The sequence below is a fragment of the Cricetulus griseus genome, chromosome 3, assembly GCF_003668045.3.
Source record: "Cricetulus griseus strain 17A/GY chromosome 3, alternate assembly CriGri-PICRH-1.0, whole genome shotgun sequence".
In the NCBI taxonomy this organism is placed as follows: Eukaryota; Metazoa; Chordata; class Mammalia; order Rodentia; family Cricetidae; genus Cricetulus; species Cricetulus griseus.
The window spans coordinates 94,261,700-94,277,744 of NC_048596.1; the positions used below are offsets into that span (position 1 = coordinate 94,261,700).

Genomic DNA, 16,045 nt, shown 5'->3' on the forward strand with positions numbered 1-16,045 from the left:
ATGCTCATGGTGGCAACTCCTTCCCTCTAGCTTACTGCCTGGAGTTTCTGAGCCACAGCTATGAAGCCTGCCTTCTTGGGAAATATTAAATTTCTAGGATACTGCCCAGTGCTTTTGCATTACAGAAGATTGTTTCCTAGGGACTTCCCTATAGGGAGAGGGAGAGTAGAACAAGAGCTGCTGAGGAGCTGAGCCCTCAGAGCTACAAATGTAATATCTACCCTCTGCTTTGAGCCCTGGGAAGAGTTATGAGTGGCTCCATGCTGCTCTCAACTGTATCCTGCATCCCTTAATGATCAGGCAGAATTTATGGTGAAAAGGTGGGCTTTGGGGTCAGGCTGAGCTGGGTTTAATTACTGACTTTTCTTTCTAGTATCATTTTACAGCGGGTTCTGACTCTCCCTTTAAACTAAGGGTCTGTCCTTTTCAGTTGTAAAACTTGGTTTAGCTCACAGTTTTGGAAGCAGGGTGCATTAATTAAACTGGAGAGCATCTAAACAGTCCCATTGCTTTAAGGCTGTGGAGGGGCTGTGGTAGACATCATGTGATATAGAAAAACTATTCACCTCATGATAGCTAAGAAGCAAAAAGAAAATCGGGGGCTGGCATTCCAATATCCTCTTTGTGGCATGCCTCCATTGACCGGATGACTTCCTAATAAGCCCCTTGTCTTTAACAAGTTGAGGTTGGGGGTGGGGCACACCTTAAATCCTGGCACTTGGAAGGCAGAGGCAGACTTTGACATAGCAGGTTCCAGGCTGGCTGGGGAGAGACGGCTCAGCTGATAATGTACTTGCTGTGCAAACATGAGGATCTGGGTTAGATCCTGAGAACCCACATTTAAAAGGCCTGGTGTGGAAGTACATGCTTTCAGTCCCAGCCTTGAAGAGGTGAAGTCAGAGGGACTCATGACTCTCTGGCTAGTCTACTGTTCCAAGTCAGTGAGAGACCCTGTCTCAACAAACAAGGTGGGTGGCTCCTGAAGAAAGGCATCTAAGGTTGACCAATCTCCACATGCCAGCATACATGTATGCTAGGCACACTCATATACACACATGCACTCACATGCACGAGTGGATCCACAGTCATGTGAACATACATGGTTTTTATCATCCCTTCCCGACCCCACATGCTTTTCACTGCTTCCCAATATCACGAAGCTGGGCCCTAAGACATTATTTAACACGTGGGCATTTGGGAGGTCACACTAGATCCAAATGATAGACTGCCTAACTGTAGAGGGCCTGTTTCTTGATGCTTTTCTTCCTCCTGGTCACAAAATTTCAGGCTTAACCCTTATCATGCTGTGTGCAAGACTCAGTGATGAACTATTTCATGCTCATTATTCTACTTAATTCTGAGATGGTGTTATGAATGTAATGTAATCATTCCTGTTAGACAGTTGGGACTGAAACTCACTGAGACAACTTGTATAAAATCACACTACTTTTTTTTTTTTTTTGGTGTGTGTGGGTGGCAGGGTCTCATTGTGAGGTTCTGACTATCCTGTAACTCACTATGCAAACCAGGTTAGCCTTGAATTCACAGAGATCCACCTGTGTCTACCTCTGGTGTTGAGATTAAAGGTGTGCACTGCCAAGCCCAGCTTCACACAACACCGGGTGGCTAGTGCTACAGGGGTTAAAGAATCCGAGGCCTGATGTAGAGGGAAGGCTTTGGAGTCAGGTATCTGAGCTCAGTTCTGGGCTCTCTTCTGGATGTGGGGACTTATATAACTTTACTTTCCTCACTGCTGGAAGAAGAGGACTGCTCCGTGGAAGGGAACAGCCTCAGGAAGGAAATCAATGAATCTGTCTAAATGCCTGTCACAGCACCAGGAAGCATCACCATTTCACCAGCAGCCCCTCTGTCACCTGGCTCTGTCATCTTCCTGTTATCTCATACTGTTTCCTCCCAAGAGAGAAATGAGGCAGGAACACAAATAGTTGTCAGGAGAAAAAAAGTAGTGAAGTACCGAACAAGCAGACAGGCCTTCTAGAGTGATAAAGCAGGGCTTCACGGGGACAGTGACATTAAGTCTGCACCAGACATAGTTTGCCCAGTTGCAGCAAACATAAAACAAATGAGAGATGCTCTGGACTTCATTTCTGGCAGCAGGCTATTGCACAGAGTTGGGTGGTTGAGGTGTGGGTGTTCTGTGGGTTTCAGCATGCACAGTGTTATTTCCCAGGCAATGCCCTGTGCTTGGTTCTAGGTTAAGCCTGGGCTATAGTACTTAGACTCACACTGGAAGTCCAAAGAGGCAGGACTCAGTCCTCCCCCACCCCAGCTCCTACTCTCTCTGGTGGTCCTCGGGAGTCAATGCCTTCCTGATAGAGAAGCAGCCCTCATCATTCCTTTAGAAGGGTTGGTTGAAGGTACTGAGGAGCCTAAGGACAGCCTATTCCTGCTCTCATAGAAAAGCTGGCATGTGTGTAAGGCCTAATACCTCCCTCCAGCTCCTCAGGCCAGCTGGGATTCTATTTTTAACTAGCACGGTCTTCAGATGACAGCTTGGAACGCCTTCTCCTTCATTTTCTTCCTTCTCCCATCTTTTCACAGCCCAGAACCCGGGAGAAATGATGGATAGGAACGACCCTATAATGGCAAGGGGCCGTTGTCCCTTTCCACTGCATTTCCCTCCATCCAGCGTTTCTCTAGGGTGGTTGGTTAGTGGGTAGATGTCAGACAAGGCTAGTGAAGCTTCTGTTTCAGGGCTCCTTACTTGTTTGAGCCTTCTCCCAAGGTGCTGGGTAAGGGCTCTAGCAATTTTATGTCCACTAACTTTGTCTTCTTTTTCTTTAGTAAAAGCATCAAGATTTTGTATACCTCATGCCTCACAAAACTTGGGTCTGCATGTGTCCACCTCAGTGTTCTCATCAATATGGTTCTTCAAATTCTTAAGTTTGTTCTGTGATAATTTCCTACACAAATGTAGTGTCTTTAGATCATATTTATCACCAACGTCTGCTGGACTTCCCTATCTCAACACTCAGCGTTGAGAGGGAAGGAGCTTATGAGGTTCCAACCCCTAGCTGAGGAGCAAGCCATTAGCTGTTATTTCTTATTTTAAAATGGTGAATTATTATTATGTGTGTATGGTGTATGTGTGAGTGCAGGTACACATGCCATAGTGTACAAGTGGAGGTTAGAGATCAGCTTTCAGGAGTCAATGCTCTCCTTCCATCAATGGATCTAGGGATATCACCCTGAGCAGCAAGCTGAGCTACCACTGCTCCACTGAAATTATTCTATTTTCCCCTAGATTATTATAAGACATTTGGCAGTTTGCGTGCGTGCATGCGTGCGTGTGTGTGGGTGCATGCGTGTTTGTGTGTGTGTGTGTGTGTGTGTGTGTGTGTGTGTGTGTGGTGTGGTGTGTTTTAGGTCTCTGTGCTGGAAAGTTTGATTTCAACTTGATACAAAGTCATCCTAGAGGAAAGAACCTCAATTAAGAAAATGTCTCCATGGGCATGAAAGCAGGAGAATTGGCCCTGCTCCTTGCTCCTTGCTCCAAGGGGTGAACAAGCTAGGGCAATGCAGTAGAGGTCACCCTGGTGGTGAGGACGAGGGAGAGCGGGAAGGCTGACTAACCCTGTAACTACCCAGGTCCAGGCCCAGGCCCAGGGTTATGAGTTGGCCACCCCATCATCTACCCTATCTGTGATCTGTGTGAGTATGTGAAGGGGTCAGTCCTACAAACCCAAAGCTGCAGGATCTTCATGACAGAGGGCAACAACAGGATATCCAACAAGAGTCCCAGTGAGGGCCCAGCATCAATAGTGTAGCAGAAACCAGTAACCAATGACTCTGCAATGAACACTTGCAAGTCAAGATATATGGACAAAAGAGTTTACTGTATGACTCACTGTGTCACACTACAGCTTCCATGGAGAGATTTTTTTCTTTTTTCTTTTCTTTCTCTTAAATTTTATTTTATTTTAGGGGCTGTTGCAAGGGCAAAGGGTGGATATGAAGGGACAGGGAAATGAATAGGATCAAGATGCATGATGTGAAAGACACAAAGAATAAATAAAAAGAAAGCTAAAAAAAAAAAAGAAAGAAAGAAAATGCCTTCATAAGATCTGGCCGTAGGCAAGCCTATCAGGCATTTTCTTAACTAGTGATTGATGGGGGAGGGTCCAGCTCATTGTGGGTGATGCCATCCCTGGTGGTCCTGGGTTCTATAAGAAAGCAAGCTGAGCAAGACAAGTTGAACAAGCCACGTTGAGCAAGCCAGTAAGCAATACCCCTCCATATCCCCAGCAGCAGCCCCTACCTCTAGGTTCCAGTTTGAACTCCTGTCCTGATTCTCTTCAATAATGGACTATGATGTGGAAATGTAAGCCAAATACACCTTTTCCTCCCCAACTTGCTTTTGGTCATGGTGTTTCATGACAGCCACAGTAACTCTAAAACAGCCTATTTCTCCCATCTATGGCTGGCCAGATAAAGCACCAAGGATCTTTCTTCTCCCAATACTTTGCATCTGATTATTCTTGTCTATCTTTTTCTTCCCTTCCTCATCTGCTTGTTGCACCCCCTCTCTCTATGTGTCTTTGTGTGTGTGTGTGTGTGTGTGTGTGTGTGTGTGTGTGTGTGTGTGTGAAGTGATGAAGTTGCTGGTCTCTGCCTTTCTCTGGGGATAAATGAGTTTTATGGTCAAAAGGGAAGTTGGGCTCTGAGACTCACACTGACTCCATCCTGTCACCCCCAGGTCTCTTTGTTGCTACATCTAGTGAAGGCACTTTTATTCAACTGTATCTTGGTCAGTTTCTGAAACTAAAGGAGATCAAGCATGTAATAAAAAGACCCCACTCTTCAATTAACTTCTATGTACCTGCCACAATCTGATTCTTGGTGCTTCAAATACATTTTGAATAATCTAAGTCTTATGTAGTCTTTCATCTTTTTATCTTTTCATCAAAATTTTAACAAGTATCCATTAATATAGTATTTTAACAATGGCATCGAATGGGAAGTACTCAGGAATCATGAAGTGTCGTGGATATCCCACCTGTCACGTTGAATCCCAGCAACAAAATCACTGGAGTATGGGTAGATCCAAGATGAGGATCATGTGAGGATACACCCATCCCTGTCTATCCTCATACCAAGACATTTTTGCACAAGGTTGGACACAGGGTTGAATAGTTGTAGAAGAAAATAGATGAAGAAGCCTTTACATAACCCACACTTGCTCACTTACCTCCCAAAGTTCAGAAAGTCCAAGAGGACACTAAGTCATGCATTATTTTATGAGGTGGTCTGGTGAAGGAAGAGGGGCAGGGCCAGAGTCCCTAATGGAGAAGGATGAGGGGGCTTTTCATTGCTGAAAGGTCTGCACGTTGGGAAGGTATGTGATTAATCCTATTGATATTTTCAATGCTGGGTGAGGAAGGGAATGATGAGGTCAAAATGGGGACAGTCTGCAATGTCCTAAGTCAGTCTTACACTAGGCTATGGGCACTACAGAATAGTGCCATTAATGTATACATTTGAGGAGCCAGTCAGCCCTTGTCAGAGCTCCCATGTGTGAAGAAATTCACTGCTGCAGACATTGTCGGTTGTCTATCCAGTGGGGTCAGTGCCACGTGCCTAGGGTGGGACTCAGTCCCATATCAAAAGTGTGCCTTCTTTCCTGTGCAAGACTATCTGTTTCAGGTGGAGCAGCAAAGAGCATTTTCTGTGTGTAGGGGTCTCTCCATGCTGTTGGATGTCCACCTGGATTAGTCCTGGTGTGTTTCATGATTTTGGATGGGTCAGTTTATAGGGATCATGTGTCTTGTCTCACCCTCCACACACTCAACCCTTCAGCCAGGTCCCAGTGTGCTGATGGTGGTATAGCTTAGCCTGGACAGTGAAGCAATGGAGGGAGTAGGAGGATCCTCATCCGGAAGAGGCCGGGGATGAGCTCGTGGAGGCCGTGGACAACAGCGTGCACATGTGTCCAGGCAGGCCTGGCGAAAGCGGCGGTGCATGAAACAGTAGACCAGGGGGTTGACACAGGCAGAAGCGTAACTCAGCAAGTGAATGAAAGAGATAGGGGCCCCTGAGAGTGCTCGGTGTGCCCCTGGGCCATCGAAGGCACGCCACGTGTTGGCACTGTACACTGGCAGCCAACACAGGAAGAAAAGCACAACAATCACCAGCAGCATTCGCACCACTCTTTTCTTAGCCAGCAGCTTGGCCTGGATGGGTCGAGAGCCCGGGCCTGGCCCAGGAGTGGGCGTGGTCAGAGCTGTCATCTCCAGTCTGGAACGCGGAAGTTGCACGTAGCAACCATCACTGTCTTCCCCAGCCTGGGTAGTCTCAGGCCGGCAAGCCCCATTCTGGTGGACAGGCCCTGAGCACAGAACACAAAGGGTACGATCAAAGCAGAAGGCAGATGCCAATCTCAGTCCAACTTTTACTCGACGCCCCTTCCCCACAGCTTTTACCCTGGGCTCCTGCCTCCTTTCTACACTTCTTTCAGATCCACCCACTAAGGAGATTATGTCCATCACCAAAGCCCCACCGTCATGCATTTCACCCACCTGGTGCTGCCCCACCGGGCAGGCCTCCTTGGTTTCGGACCCGGCTTTGGGTGTCACTATCATCACCATCAAAGCGAAGCCCAAGGTAGAGCTCGCGAGAAATGAGCCCATAGGCCACAGCCATAACCACTCCCGGGATGAAGAAAAGGAACAACAGGAGCAGTACTGACCTGGAGACATAACACAGAGCAATCACAATCTCCTGTGCAGCCAGTTACAGGTAGAGGAAGAGCCAAAAACTGGACTGTGTCCGGGTGGCCGAGGCAGAGGTAGTGTTGGGAGGTGACGCTGGCAAGGGGCCCCAAATTGGAATCCCAAATGTGGGGGTGCAGAATGGGGCTTAGTGGGAAAATTCTTGGAGGAGCTGGGGGACTGCTCTGGGGAAGGAGTGTAAGCATCTGATGAAGATGGGAAAAGGGCCTCCTAAGATAGGCTGGTGGGTGCCCTCACCAGGTTTGGCGGACACGCGCGCTGGGCCAGTGATGCACGCATTGCAGCACTCGAGGCCCCACTGGATGCACGGCGGTGTACACAGGATAAGGTACCATAAGCAATCCTGACAGAAGCCACGTGGCTAATATCACCCGCGCTGCATGGGAGCGTGTCTGCCACACTCGTGCTTGCAGTGGTCTGCAGATGGCGCTGTACCGCTCCAGGGCTATGGCCACGAGATTTAGCGTGGACACACTCACTGACACTCCTAAGCAAGGTGAGAAGAAATGGTCACCTTGGAAACAAACATCCTACATGCTCACCAGTATGATTTCCTCCACCCCCATCAGGGAAAACTTTTGTATTTGTCAAGTACTTTAAGAAGGGAGAGGACTAAGAGGGAAATGTGTTTATCTCACCTACCCATGAGGTAGGAAACCGCCTTGCAAATGACTGTGCCGAAGATGAATGTGCCCATGAGGTTGGGCAGGAGTGTGAAGGGCATGCAAGCCACAGCCAGCAAGAGGTCACTGACTGCCAGGGAGAGCAGGAAGGCATTGGTGACAGTTCTCAGGCGCCGGCTCAGTCCCAGGACCACAATGATGAGCACATTTCCTCCGACACTCGTCAGAAAGATCACAGCATAAAGAGTGACTCTAATGGCCAGCTCCAATTCTAGGCAGAAAAGAGAGAAAGCTGGTTGTAGGAGGATTTGAGCACCATTCATCCAGATCCCCAATTCCACCTCATTCCCAAGCCATAATATCTGGTTAGATCCTGGCACCCTGAGAACACTCTTGTTAACCCTAAGAGGCTATGTAGTAAATGATGACAGTAAATGCCTTACCATCATAAATGCTTAACTGAGTTGGCCCAACACTACTATTTCTTAGAATCCTGTCTCTCCTTATGGTTGGCTCCATAATTGCTCTTCTTTGCAAACACTTTAAGGACCTATCCCTATCACTGGTTGGCTACTTCTCAAGATCACTAATCTGTAGATACCAGATTGAAAGGTCCTTCTCTGCCCATTCCATCATACTTTCATGTACCCTTGACCAGCCATTCCCCTTAGAACCATGTTGGATCATGTCTGTGTTCTCTAAACAAACAGAAAACAAAACCAAAACAGCCCTTCCTCAACTAAAAAAAGAGAAAAGCCATTCATTACTCTGTACTATCTACAACCCCTCCTTCAGGACTGCACCTCCTCTCAGAGCTGCACTTACTCAAGCCACTTGATGACTCAGTTTCTTGAATGCATCATGAACACTTGTGACTCCCTTCTTAAGCTGATTTCTCATCCTTGGAATGAATATTCTCTCATAAACCCCCTACTTCCACCCCCCAAAGCAAACATTTCTTAAATCTGGTAAATGCCTATAAATCCCTCATCTACCAAGAATCAGCTTGATTGCCACTGCTTTGGAAAGCACCACATTTGGAACTAGTCTCCCACTTTTTTGTCCCATGCCTGTTCCATGTTCCCTACATACTTATTAGAACCCCCTTTTCCTCTCTGAGTTGTGCTTTAGTAATCTTCAAACATTCATTCTTACTCTGTAAACTCTTGCAGAGGACTCCCTTTGTGTCAGGCACTGGGGACAAAAAGGTGACTGACAAACTCCCTGCCATTTGAGAACTTTCAGTAAAGAGGGAATCTGAGATACTTACACAGAAAATTGCCATACCGTTTTATAGGAAGTGAGGTTGAGAGATGTACAAGAGGCTGTGGGATCCCCAGGAGGGAACCAGTGCTGCTGGGTGAGTCAGAAGGGCTCGGAGAGTGACCAATTCATTTGTATCATTGTCTATTGGGAGATAGATTCATCTTTGGACCTTTGTATCATATTCATGCAAACCTGCATAAAACTGGATTGAGTTTAAGTGGGCTGAGTCATCCATACCCATGACCTCAGTGTCAAGGAGATGGGAGTTTGAAGAGAGAAAGCCTCCTACACTGTGGGGGTAGGAGGGGTCCAGAGGTACAGCCTTCTCTTGCTTAACACTCAGCTTGACTCTCTTAGCTGACTCTTGGCTTAGTTTCCAAACTGTATTGCTGCCTCATAATGATAACTAGCTCATTTAAAAGTTGCTCTATTTGTTAGATAATAAATAAGTTCTATTTATTAGAAATCTTTAAAGGGGGGGCTGGATGGAAAGTGGGCTTAGCTGTAGAGCATTTCTATGCTGGTTGGCTCACAACTACAATTCCAGATCTTGGATATTGGGTGGCTGGTGGAAAGAGTTATCATTACAGGAATCTGATGCCCTATTTTGCATACACACACACACACACACACACACACACACACACACACACACACACACACCACTACTACTGTTGCTGTTGTTGATGATAGAATAAATCTTTAAAAAAGAATTTCGAACAGGACTTAACAGTAACATTACTTACTTAGATCTCAGGATGCCTGAAATGTTTTGCCTCTTACAGCTGCCTAAGGGCCCAGTCATTCATCATACTACTTCTTTCTTCTCCTAATCAAATCTCAATCTAAATTCCTCTTTGCTTCTGTCTCTATATTCCATCATGGCACCTCACTCTGTTGTGCCTCTCTCTTCTGCCTGTGTATCTTAGGAGATACATATTGGAGGGTCTTGAAGGGCCAATAGCAGATGACAGACTGATTTTTGGTGCAATACTCTTGTTTTTGTATGTTTATTTTTCAAGCTTTCTTCTTCTTTCTCTTCTTCTTCCTTTTCTACTTCCTCTTCTTCCTCCTTCTCCCCTTTCTCCTCTTCCTCTTCTTCACAGGATCTCTTTATGCAGTCTTGGCTGTCCAAAAGTTCTACTGTCCAAGAGATCCTACTGCCTCTTCCTTCTCAGTGCTAGGATTACAGGTGTATGCCACCACACCTGGCTCAAACTATGTTCTTTTCACAGAGACAGATTATGGAAGGCTTATGTGTGACAAATTTGAAGTGCATGAGAGGTGTGCATGCTCGAACGTGTGTGTGTGTGTGTGTGTGTGTGTGTGTGTGTGTGTGTGTGTGTGTGTGTGCGCGCGCACGTGCAGGGACAATAATTAAACTTTGGAAGAAAAGATCTTTGTCAGAGAGGCTCTTGGACCCAGGAGGAAAAACAGTAGGTGGCCTTTTTTTTTTTTGTACTCATTTCTCCAAGTTCACTTTCTTCTGTCTCAACCCATTTTAACATCTTTAGTTCCCCCATCTTTCTCACATCGTCCCCTGGACCTCTCTTCAACTAATTCTTAGTGTAATAACTTCACTTCAGGTGGTGTAGCACTTTGAACTACACAGTACTTAAAAACTTGTGTCTCCCCCATTCATTCAGTTACACACCATATTCATTCAGATACACATCATATGTGTGCCCTTGACCTTGGCTAGTGGTAGCCCAAAAAGATAAAACTAGGCTTCCCCTTTATGAAATTCTTAATATAGGTGGAGTTTTCTGGAAACAAGAGAATAAAGTCACAGTAAGCATGACAAGCAATTGTATAGCAAATGTGTGTGAACATGTAAAGTGAGTGAACATTGTGAAAGAGTATGTGAGATTGTAAATGTGTGTTTATTAGTATGTGAGCATGTTAGTGTGTGTGTGTGTGTGTGTGTGTGTGTGTGTGTGTGTGTGTGTGAGAGAGAGAGAGAGAGAGAGAGAGAGAGAGAGAGAGAGAGAGAGAGAGAGATCATCCAGATGATGGCAGAAAAGCATAAGCACAAGGTTCCAGACAACATCTACAACAAATGATAGACTTAAGCTGAGGATGTGACTCATTTGCCCAGCACCCTTTAAACAAGATGTGGTGGCACATGCTTGTAATCCTGGGGATTGGAGGCAGGGGATCACGAGTTCAAGACCAGCCTAGGGTACAACTTAGCCTATCAACAAACAAAACAAAACAAAAATGAACAGGGTTTTCTAAGAAAAAAGTCACAGGAACTGAAGCAGCCAATGTCTTCACCTGGTGTGCTGTATCTGGTAACTCATGAACAGAGATGCCAGTGTAATATTCATGTATATCTCTCAGTGGTGTGCAAGGGTAGTGTTCAACTGACTGATGGAAATAGTTGGTGCATGGGAGACAACCAAGTGTCAGTGGCACTGAGCAAGGAAGCAGCGGTATTGTGCAATGGTGGATTGGAAATAGCAGAACACAGTGATGTTTTAGAGTTTGAGAATAATATAGAGGCAGGTGAAGGTAGCCCTTGTTTCTTTGAGAGATAGCTAGAGAAAGATAACATCTACATGTCTAAAGGTTGACATATAAGCTGTGTTTAAGTTTAAAGAACACCCAAGTAACTGTGATGACGTTGGAGTAAACAAGGACAATAATAACTAAAACTAAATAACATTTCAATTTGTAGGTGACATCTTCAGGAAGCATGGGTTACATGCAGAGCTCTATATGTGAATGGGGAATGATCAATTGATGGTGGTTCTCACTGAGGGGGTGGTAGTAATATCCAAGCTGTGTGGGCACGATTGAAGTGAGTATAAACCTCAGACGTTAACACATTTAGTTCAGCTAAGATGTTAATCTTGATTGTGTGAAATAGCTGAGAACCCGGGTGAACATAGTGACTCTCTGTATCTTTGCTGAAAATATCTGAGTGCTTAAGAATGACACTGCATGACTTTCTGGGTAATATCCAGAGAAGGTTTACTTAAGCAGTCATGGGGAAGATGTGATTTTTTGTAGGTAATTATAAAATGAGTAGTATGTGACAAACAAATAACCTCAAAATGACAGTGGTCAATACCAATGTGCATGTGGGAGTCACCCATTTGAATGTGGACAGCATCTGAGCTAATGATAAAGTCACAGGTTTGTCTAAAAATAAAGTGCACAGCATCCAAATTTCTCTTGGTAATGTAGTGAGTCCAGTGCATCTGTGGGGTAGTGTGAGCCTAGGTGACATATGCATCTGTGGGGTAGGTACTATGAGCCCAGGTGGCATATGCATCTGTGGGGTAGGTACTATGAGCCCAGATGATATATGCATCTGTGGAGTACTGTGAGCCCAGGAGACACATGCATCTGTAGGGTAATGTGAACCCAGTTGGTATATGCATCTGTGGGGTAATCTTCCAGTGAGACTGGCCAACACTCTTTGCAAGTGGTGTCTGGGCATCCAGATAACAACCTGGTGTGTCCAAGCAAAAGCATCCAGATAAATGAGGCCTGTCTTTGCACTTGGGCTATGAATCACTGAACACCTTGTTTCTTCAGGGACACCCCTCCTCTACTGGCTACCCTCCTTTGTATCAGAACCTTGAAATATCTCTCCTGATTCTTTCCTACTTTTAAATACCCAGGATGTAGCAAATCTGTAGTCTTTGCTACTCAAAGGGCAAATGCATAAAAACTGTTTGAAACCACCATTTTGAGATTAGCCTGGGCAACAAATGAGACCCTGTTTCCAAAGAGGGGGGATTAATGTTCTGCTACAGCCTACTCTTCCTCAACCCCATAAAATTTCTACCACTGTTCTATTTCTCTTTCTCCCAATAACCCTACTTCTTGGACATTTTGCCTAACTACTCTTGTTCACTTCTTGCAATCTCTTCCTTGTGGGCCAACCTTCCACCTTCTGAGTCAGGTCTCAGTACCCACATATCCTCCTAAGAACTAGCTGTTGTGTCTAAGCAATAGCAGTGTGGTTGTTTTGTTCATCTCTGACTCGTCAGAGCAATATTTGGCATCACTTATTCCACCTCAGTCAAGACTCTCCTCTCCTTTCTGCAAAGACACAGCTACTGTCTCTGTTTCATTTCAATCTCTTCACAGAATGTGCTCCCTCTGCTTTGCTTTTTAATACCTGTCTTCTGTAGGGCCCTATCTCAGTTTCCTGGTCTCATTTTATACAATGTCTTTTTAAAAGATTTTTCCCTTTTCTTATGGTTTCCTGTACTCACTCCAGATGAAGACTTTTCAAGTCTGTACTTCCAGCTCAGCCCTCTGAGGTAAGTTCTAGATCTCTGAATTTTGGATTTGAACTCCATGGATTCCAAACTGAACTTATAGTAATCCCCTTTTCCAAAACTGCTTTTGCCCTTTGTTGCTGGGGACTGAATCCAGGGCCTTGCAGTAGCTAGGCAAGTGCTCTAATACGAAGTGCATATCCAGCCCCTCTTTGATTATCTTTCTCATGATATGTCCTTTCCATTTCCCAAACCAGAAACTGGATTTCATCCCTTGACCTCATCCACCGTCTCTCCTTCTAATCAATCATCAGGTTCTGTTGATTCCATTTCCAGAAGTGGCTCTCAGAACCATCCACTTCTCTTTATCCCCTCTGCCAGTACCTCTGCCTATGCTAGCATCATCTTTCAGTCAGATCTGTGTAATGTAATAGCTTTCTAAAGTATCCTTCTGCAGTCCATCTCATCTGCCCATCCATTTTTGACACAACGCAACTAACCCTGGCAGCACTATTGAATCCTTCAGTGGAGCCTAATGCTCAGGATAAAATCTACACTCTTTGGCAAGGGCTATAAAGCTCTCCATAAATACTCCAGGCTGGCTCAGCATGAGTGTTGATTATGTACCTTTTTTAATGGTATATATTCCAGCCATCCAAAAACTAGTTGTGATGAACAAATGTGCCAAGAGCTTAAACTCTGAGCTTTCTAGACAGTGCATCTTTGCCTAAGACACTTTATGCCTCTTTTTTTTTTTCTTCACTTAGCTTTCTCCATCTGTCATATTTTTTTCTGCTTCAACGTTTATCAGGAAAGCAGTCTTAATTCCCAAGGGCAGGGCAGGCTGGAGGTGTTCCTATTGTATATTCACTCTCGTTCTCCTCTTTGTGCTGCTGTTCCTTGCTTATTTGTCTGTTTCCCCTATAAACTCAGAGCTCCATGAGGTAGGGTTGTGTCAGTTTTGTTAAACTCACATTCTTGTTGCCTAGCACAGTTTCTGGTTCAATAAATATTTCCTGAATGAAAGAATCTAAGTGACAGTGCGTAACAGCCAAACTGAGAAAGCATGGATTGTTTTATGGGTTAAGTAAATATGTAGATTATAATTTATGCCAACGTTTACTTCTTGAACACAGAATCCAACTCTCCCCCATAACTTTCTGTTTATGGAACCCACGCTCCTGGGTTGCACCCTTAGTGAGGTTATCAGACTCCCATCTCCTTTGGTTGTGCATATTCTAATCAGGCCCGTTTGTGGGACTTACAGGCTGGGATTTCCCCAATGGTCTTTGTCCCGGTGTACTTGACTACAGACTGATGAGACTGCAGACTGTGTCTAGTTCATTCCAGCGTCCCCAGTGTTTGGCTTAGTAAGTGTTCATTAAACATTGCAAGTTAATATGAGTATGGGAAGGGGGAAATGCATTTTAGAATGTTCATTGAAGCAATGAAGATGTTAGCTGATGGGAGGAGGGAGAGGCACTTTGAAGACAGGATGAGTAAAAGCAGTGGGAAGGGAAGGTGGTGACACACAGGGATGGGGTGACTGACGCAAGGGGAAGTTGGCTATAGGAAAGTGAGACATAAGAAAAGAGATACTTGGGGGCTTTGGAAAGGACTCTGAAACCTTCAGAAAAACAGAAGAGGCATGGAGACAGACGAAGGACTTGACTCCGGAGCAGAGCAATTTGGGGACAAATGAAAACAAGAAAGGCAGCAGCATCAGCATCCCCTCTTGCTTGCTAAATTCAGCTTTGAGAATCTTTTATTGGGAAGGCTGGGGCGGGGTAGGGTGGGAGGCAGATTACAACTTCAGACAGTCCAGAGTGCTCCTGCCCTCACTGGCCCAGCCTCCCTCTTTTTTGCCTTTCTTTTACTGGCTCCTGTCTCTCCAGTATTGGCTCTGTGAACTGGATGTTAAAGGGAAAGAGCTAGACCTGCTGGCAAGAAGAGGTCCTTGCTTCCCAGCTGTGTGACTCTGAGCTTGGGGATGAACAAAAGTCATAGGTATAGTAGAGGTAGTGTGAGGCCAGGGGCTCTGAACCAGATGGTGTGAAGGTGTGATGGAGTTATGAGAGCTTGGGGGCACAGTGTGTGGAGGGGAGGAATCTGTGTGGAAGCCAAGGAAGTACTACAAGGGAAAGCAATGGGCAGTTGACAGTGTAGAGGTCGTGAGGGCTATCCATTAGTCTATGGGTTGCAATGAGAAGGGCTTAAGGAGGCACCCACCTCTGGTCCCGGTTCCGCGGATGCGAGGGGTCTCGCAGGTGAGATTGCCCGCGCTGCTGCCGTTGAGGAGAGGGACACCCGGGCGGCACAAGGAGGACCCCGGCCCCGGCTCGGATCCTGGAATACTGCGATTCAGCTTGAGCAGCTCCATGGTCCCCGTGAAGTCCCACTCAGCACCTCCAAGTGGGCTACAGCCCCGGTTCCACCTGCTCCCAAAGCTCTGGTGGCTCAGGTTCCCGCCCACCACATCGCCCGCCCCTCTTGGTTCCCGCCCCTTGCCCTGTCTCCTACCCCTCCACTCCTCCACCAGCCTGGCTTTGGCTCCAGCCGGTCCCAGGCTCTAGCCGGCTTTTGTCCCACCAGGTGACACTTGGCGCGCCTCCCCCCCCTACCCCCCCCCCGCTCCAGAGTTCCGCGCGCTCCTGGGTGACTGCTCTCCAGGCTCGCCCCCGCGCTAGGTTCTCCCGTTTTTCTCTTAGAGATGTCTTTCCTGCCCACCTCTCATATGGCGGTGGTGATAGGGTTTCTGTCCCAGGGTCCCCCACTACAGTGCAGGTGCCTTAGCCTGCCTGGAGCTGCAGCTACCGTGCTCTGCCGCAGTGGCCGCAGTAATCACCACAGTATCACCTCACTACCTTAGCTCTCTGCAGCTCTTTTGTGAGGACTGGGTAGTCCTAGCTTCTGCCTCGGCACACCCCACCTCCTAGTGAAACCCCAAACCTAGGCTTCTGCTCCAGGGCCTCCAAGAGGATTCGAGAGGGCTGCAGTGCTCACAACCGAGACTACACGGAAAAAGGCTGCCTCGAGTTAGAGTGGCGGCTGGGAATGGATGTGAGAACTGCACTAAATGAACCGAATCAAGGTGTAGTAGGCTTCTAGCCCTGGTCCCGACTCAGGCGAAAGATGGAGAGCAGGCAGCTTGGTCATCTCCCTCGTCTCT

The 16,045-nt window shown here is 46.4% G+C and overlaps 1 protein-coding gene across 4 annotated transcripts; it reads right to left on the minus strand.

Moving 5' to 3' along the window:
• Positions 1 to 4,161: 4,161 nt before the first annotated feature.
• On the minus strand, positions 4,162 to 15,256 carry Cckbr (cholecystokinin B receptor). Of its 4 annotated transcripts, none has more exons than XM_035441340.1 (5): positions 15,106 to 15,256; positions 7,392 to 7,643; positions 6,987 to 7,236; positions 6,552 to 6,706; positions 4,162 to 6,346 (listed from the first exon to the last, which is right to left on the minus strand). In XM_035441340.1, the coding sequence occupies exons 1-5, from the start codon at positions 15,254 to 15,256 to the stop codon at positions 5,814 to 5,816; spliced, it is 1,341 nt and encodes a 446-aa protein (XP_035297231.1). In that variant the 3' UTR covers positions 4,162 to 5,813. The 4 variants fall into 4 exon arrangements, with proteins under 4 accessions (XP_035297231.1, XP_027260735.1, XP_035297230.1 ...); XM_027404934.2 differs by having other exon boundaries at positions 6,537 to 6,706; XM_035441339.1 differs by having other exon boundaries at positions 4,162 to 6,484; positions 6,537 to 6,706.
• Between the last annotated feature and the right edge of the window lie 789 nt (positions 15,257 to 16,045).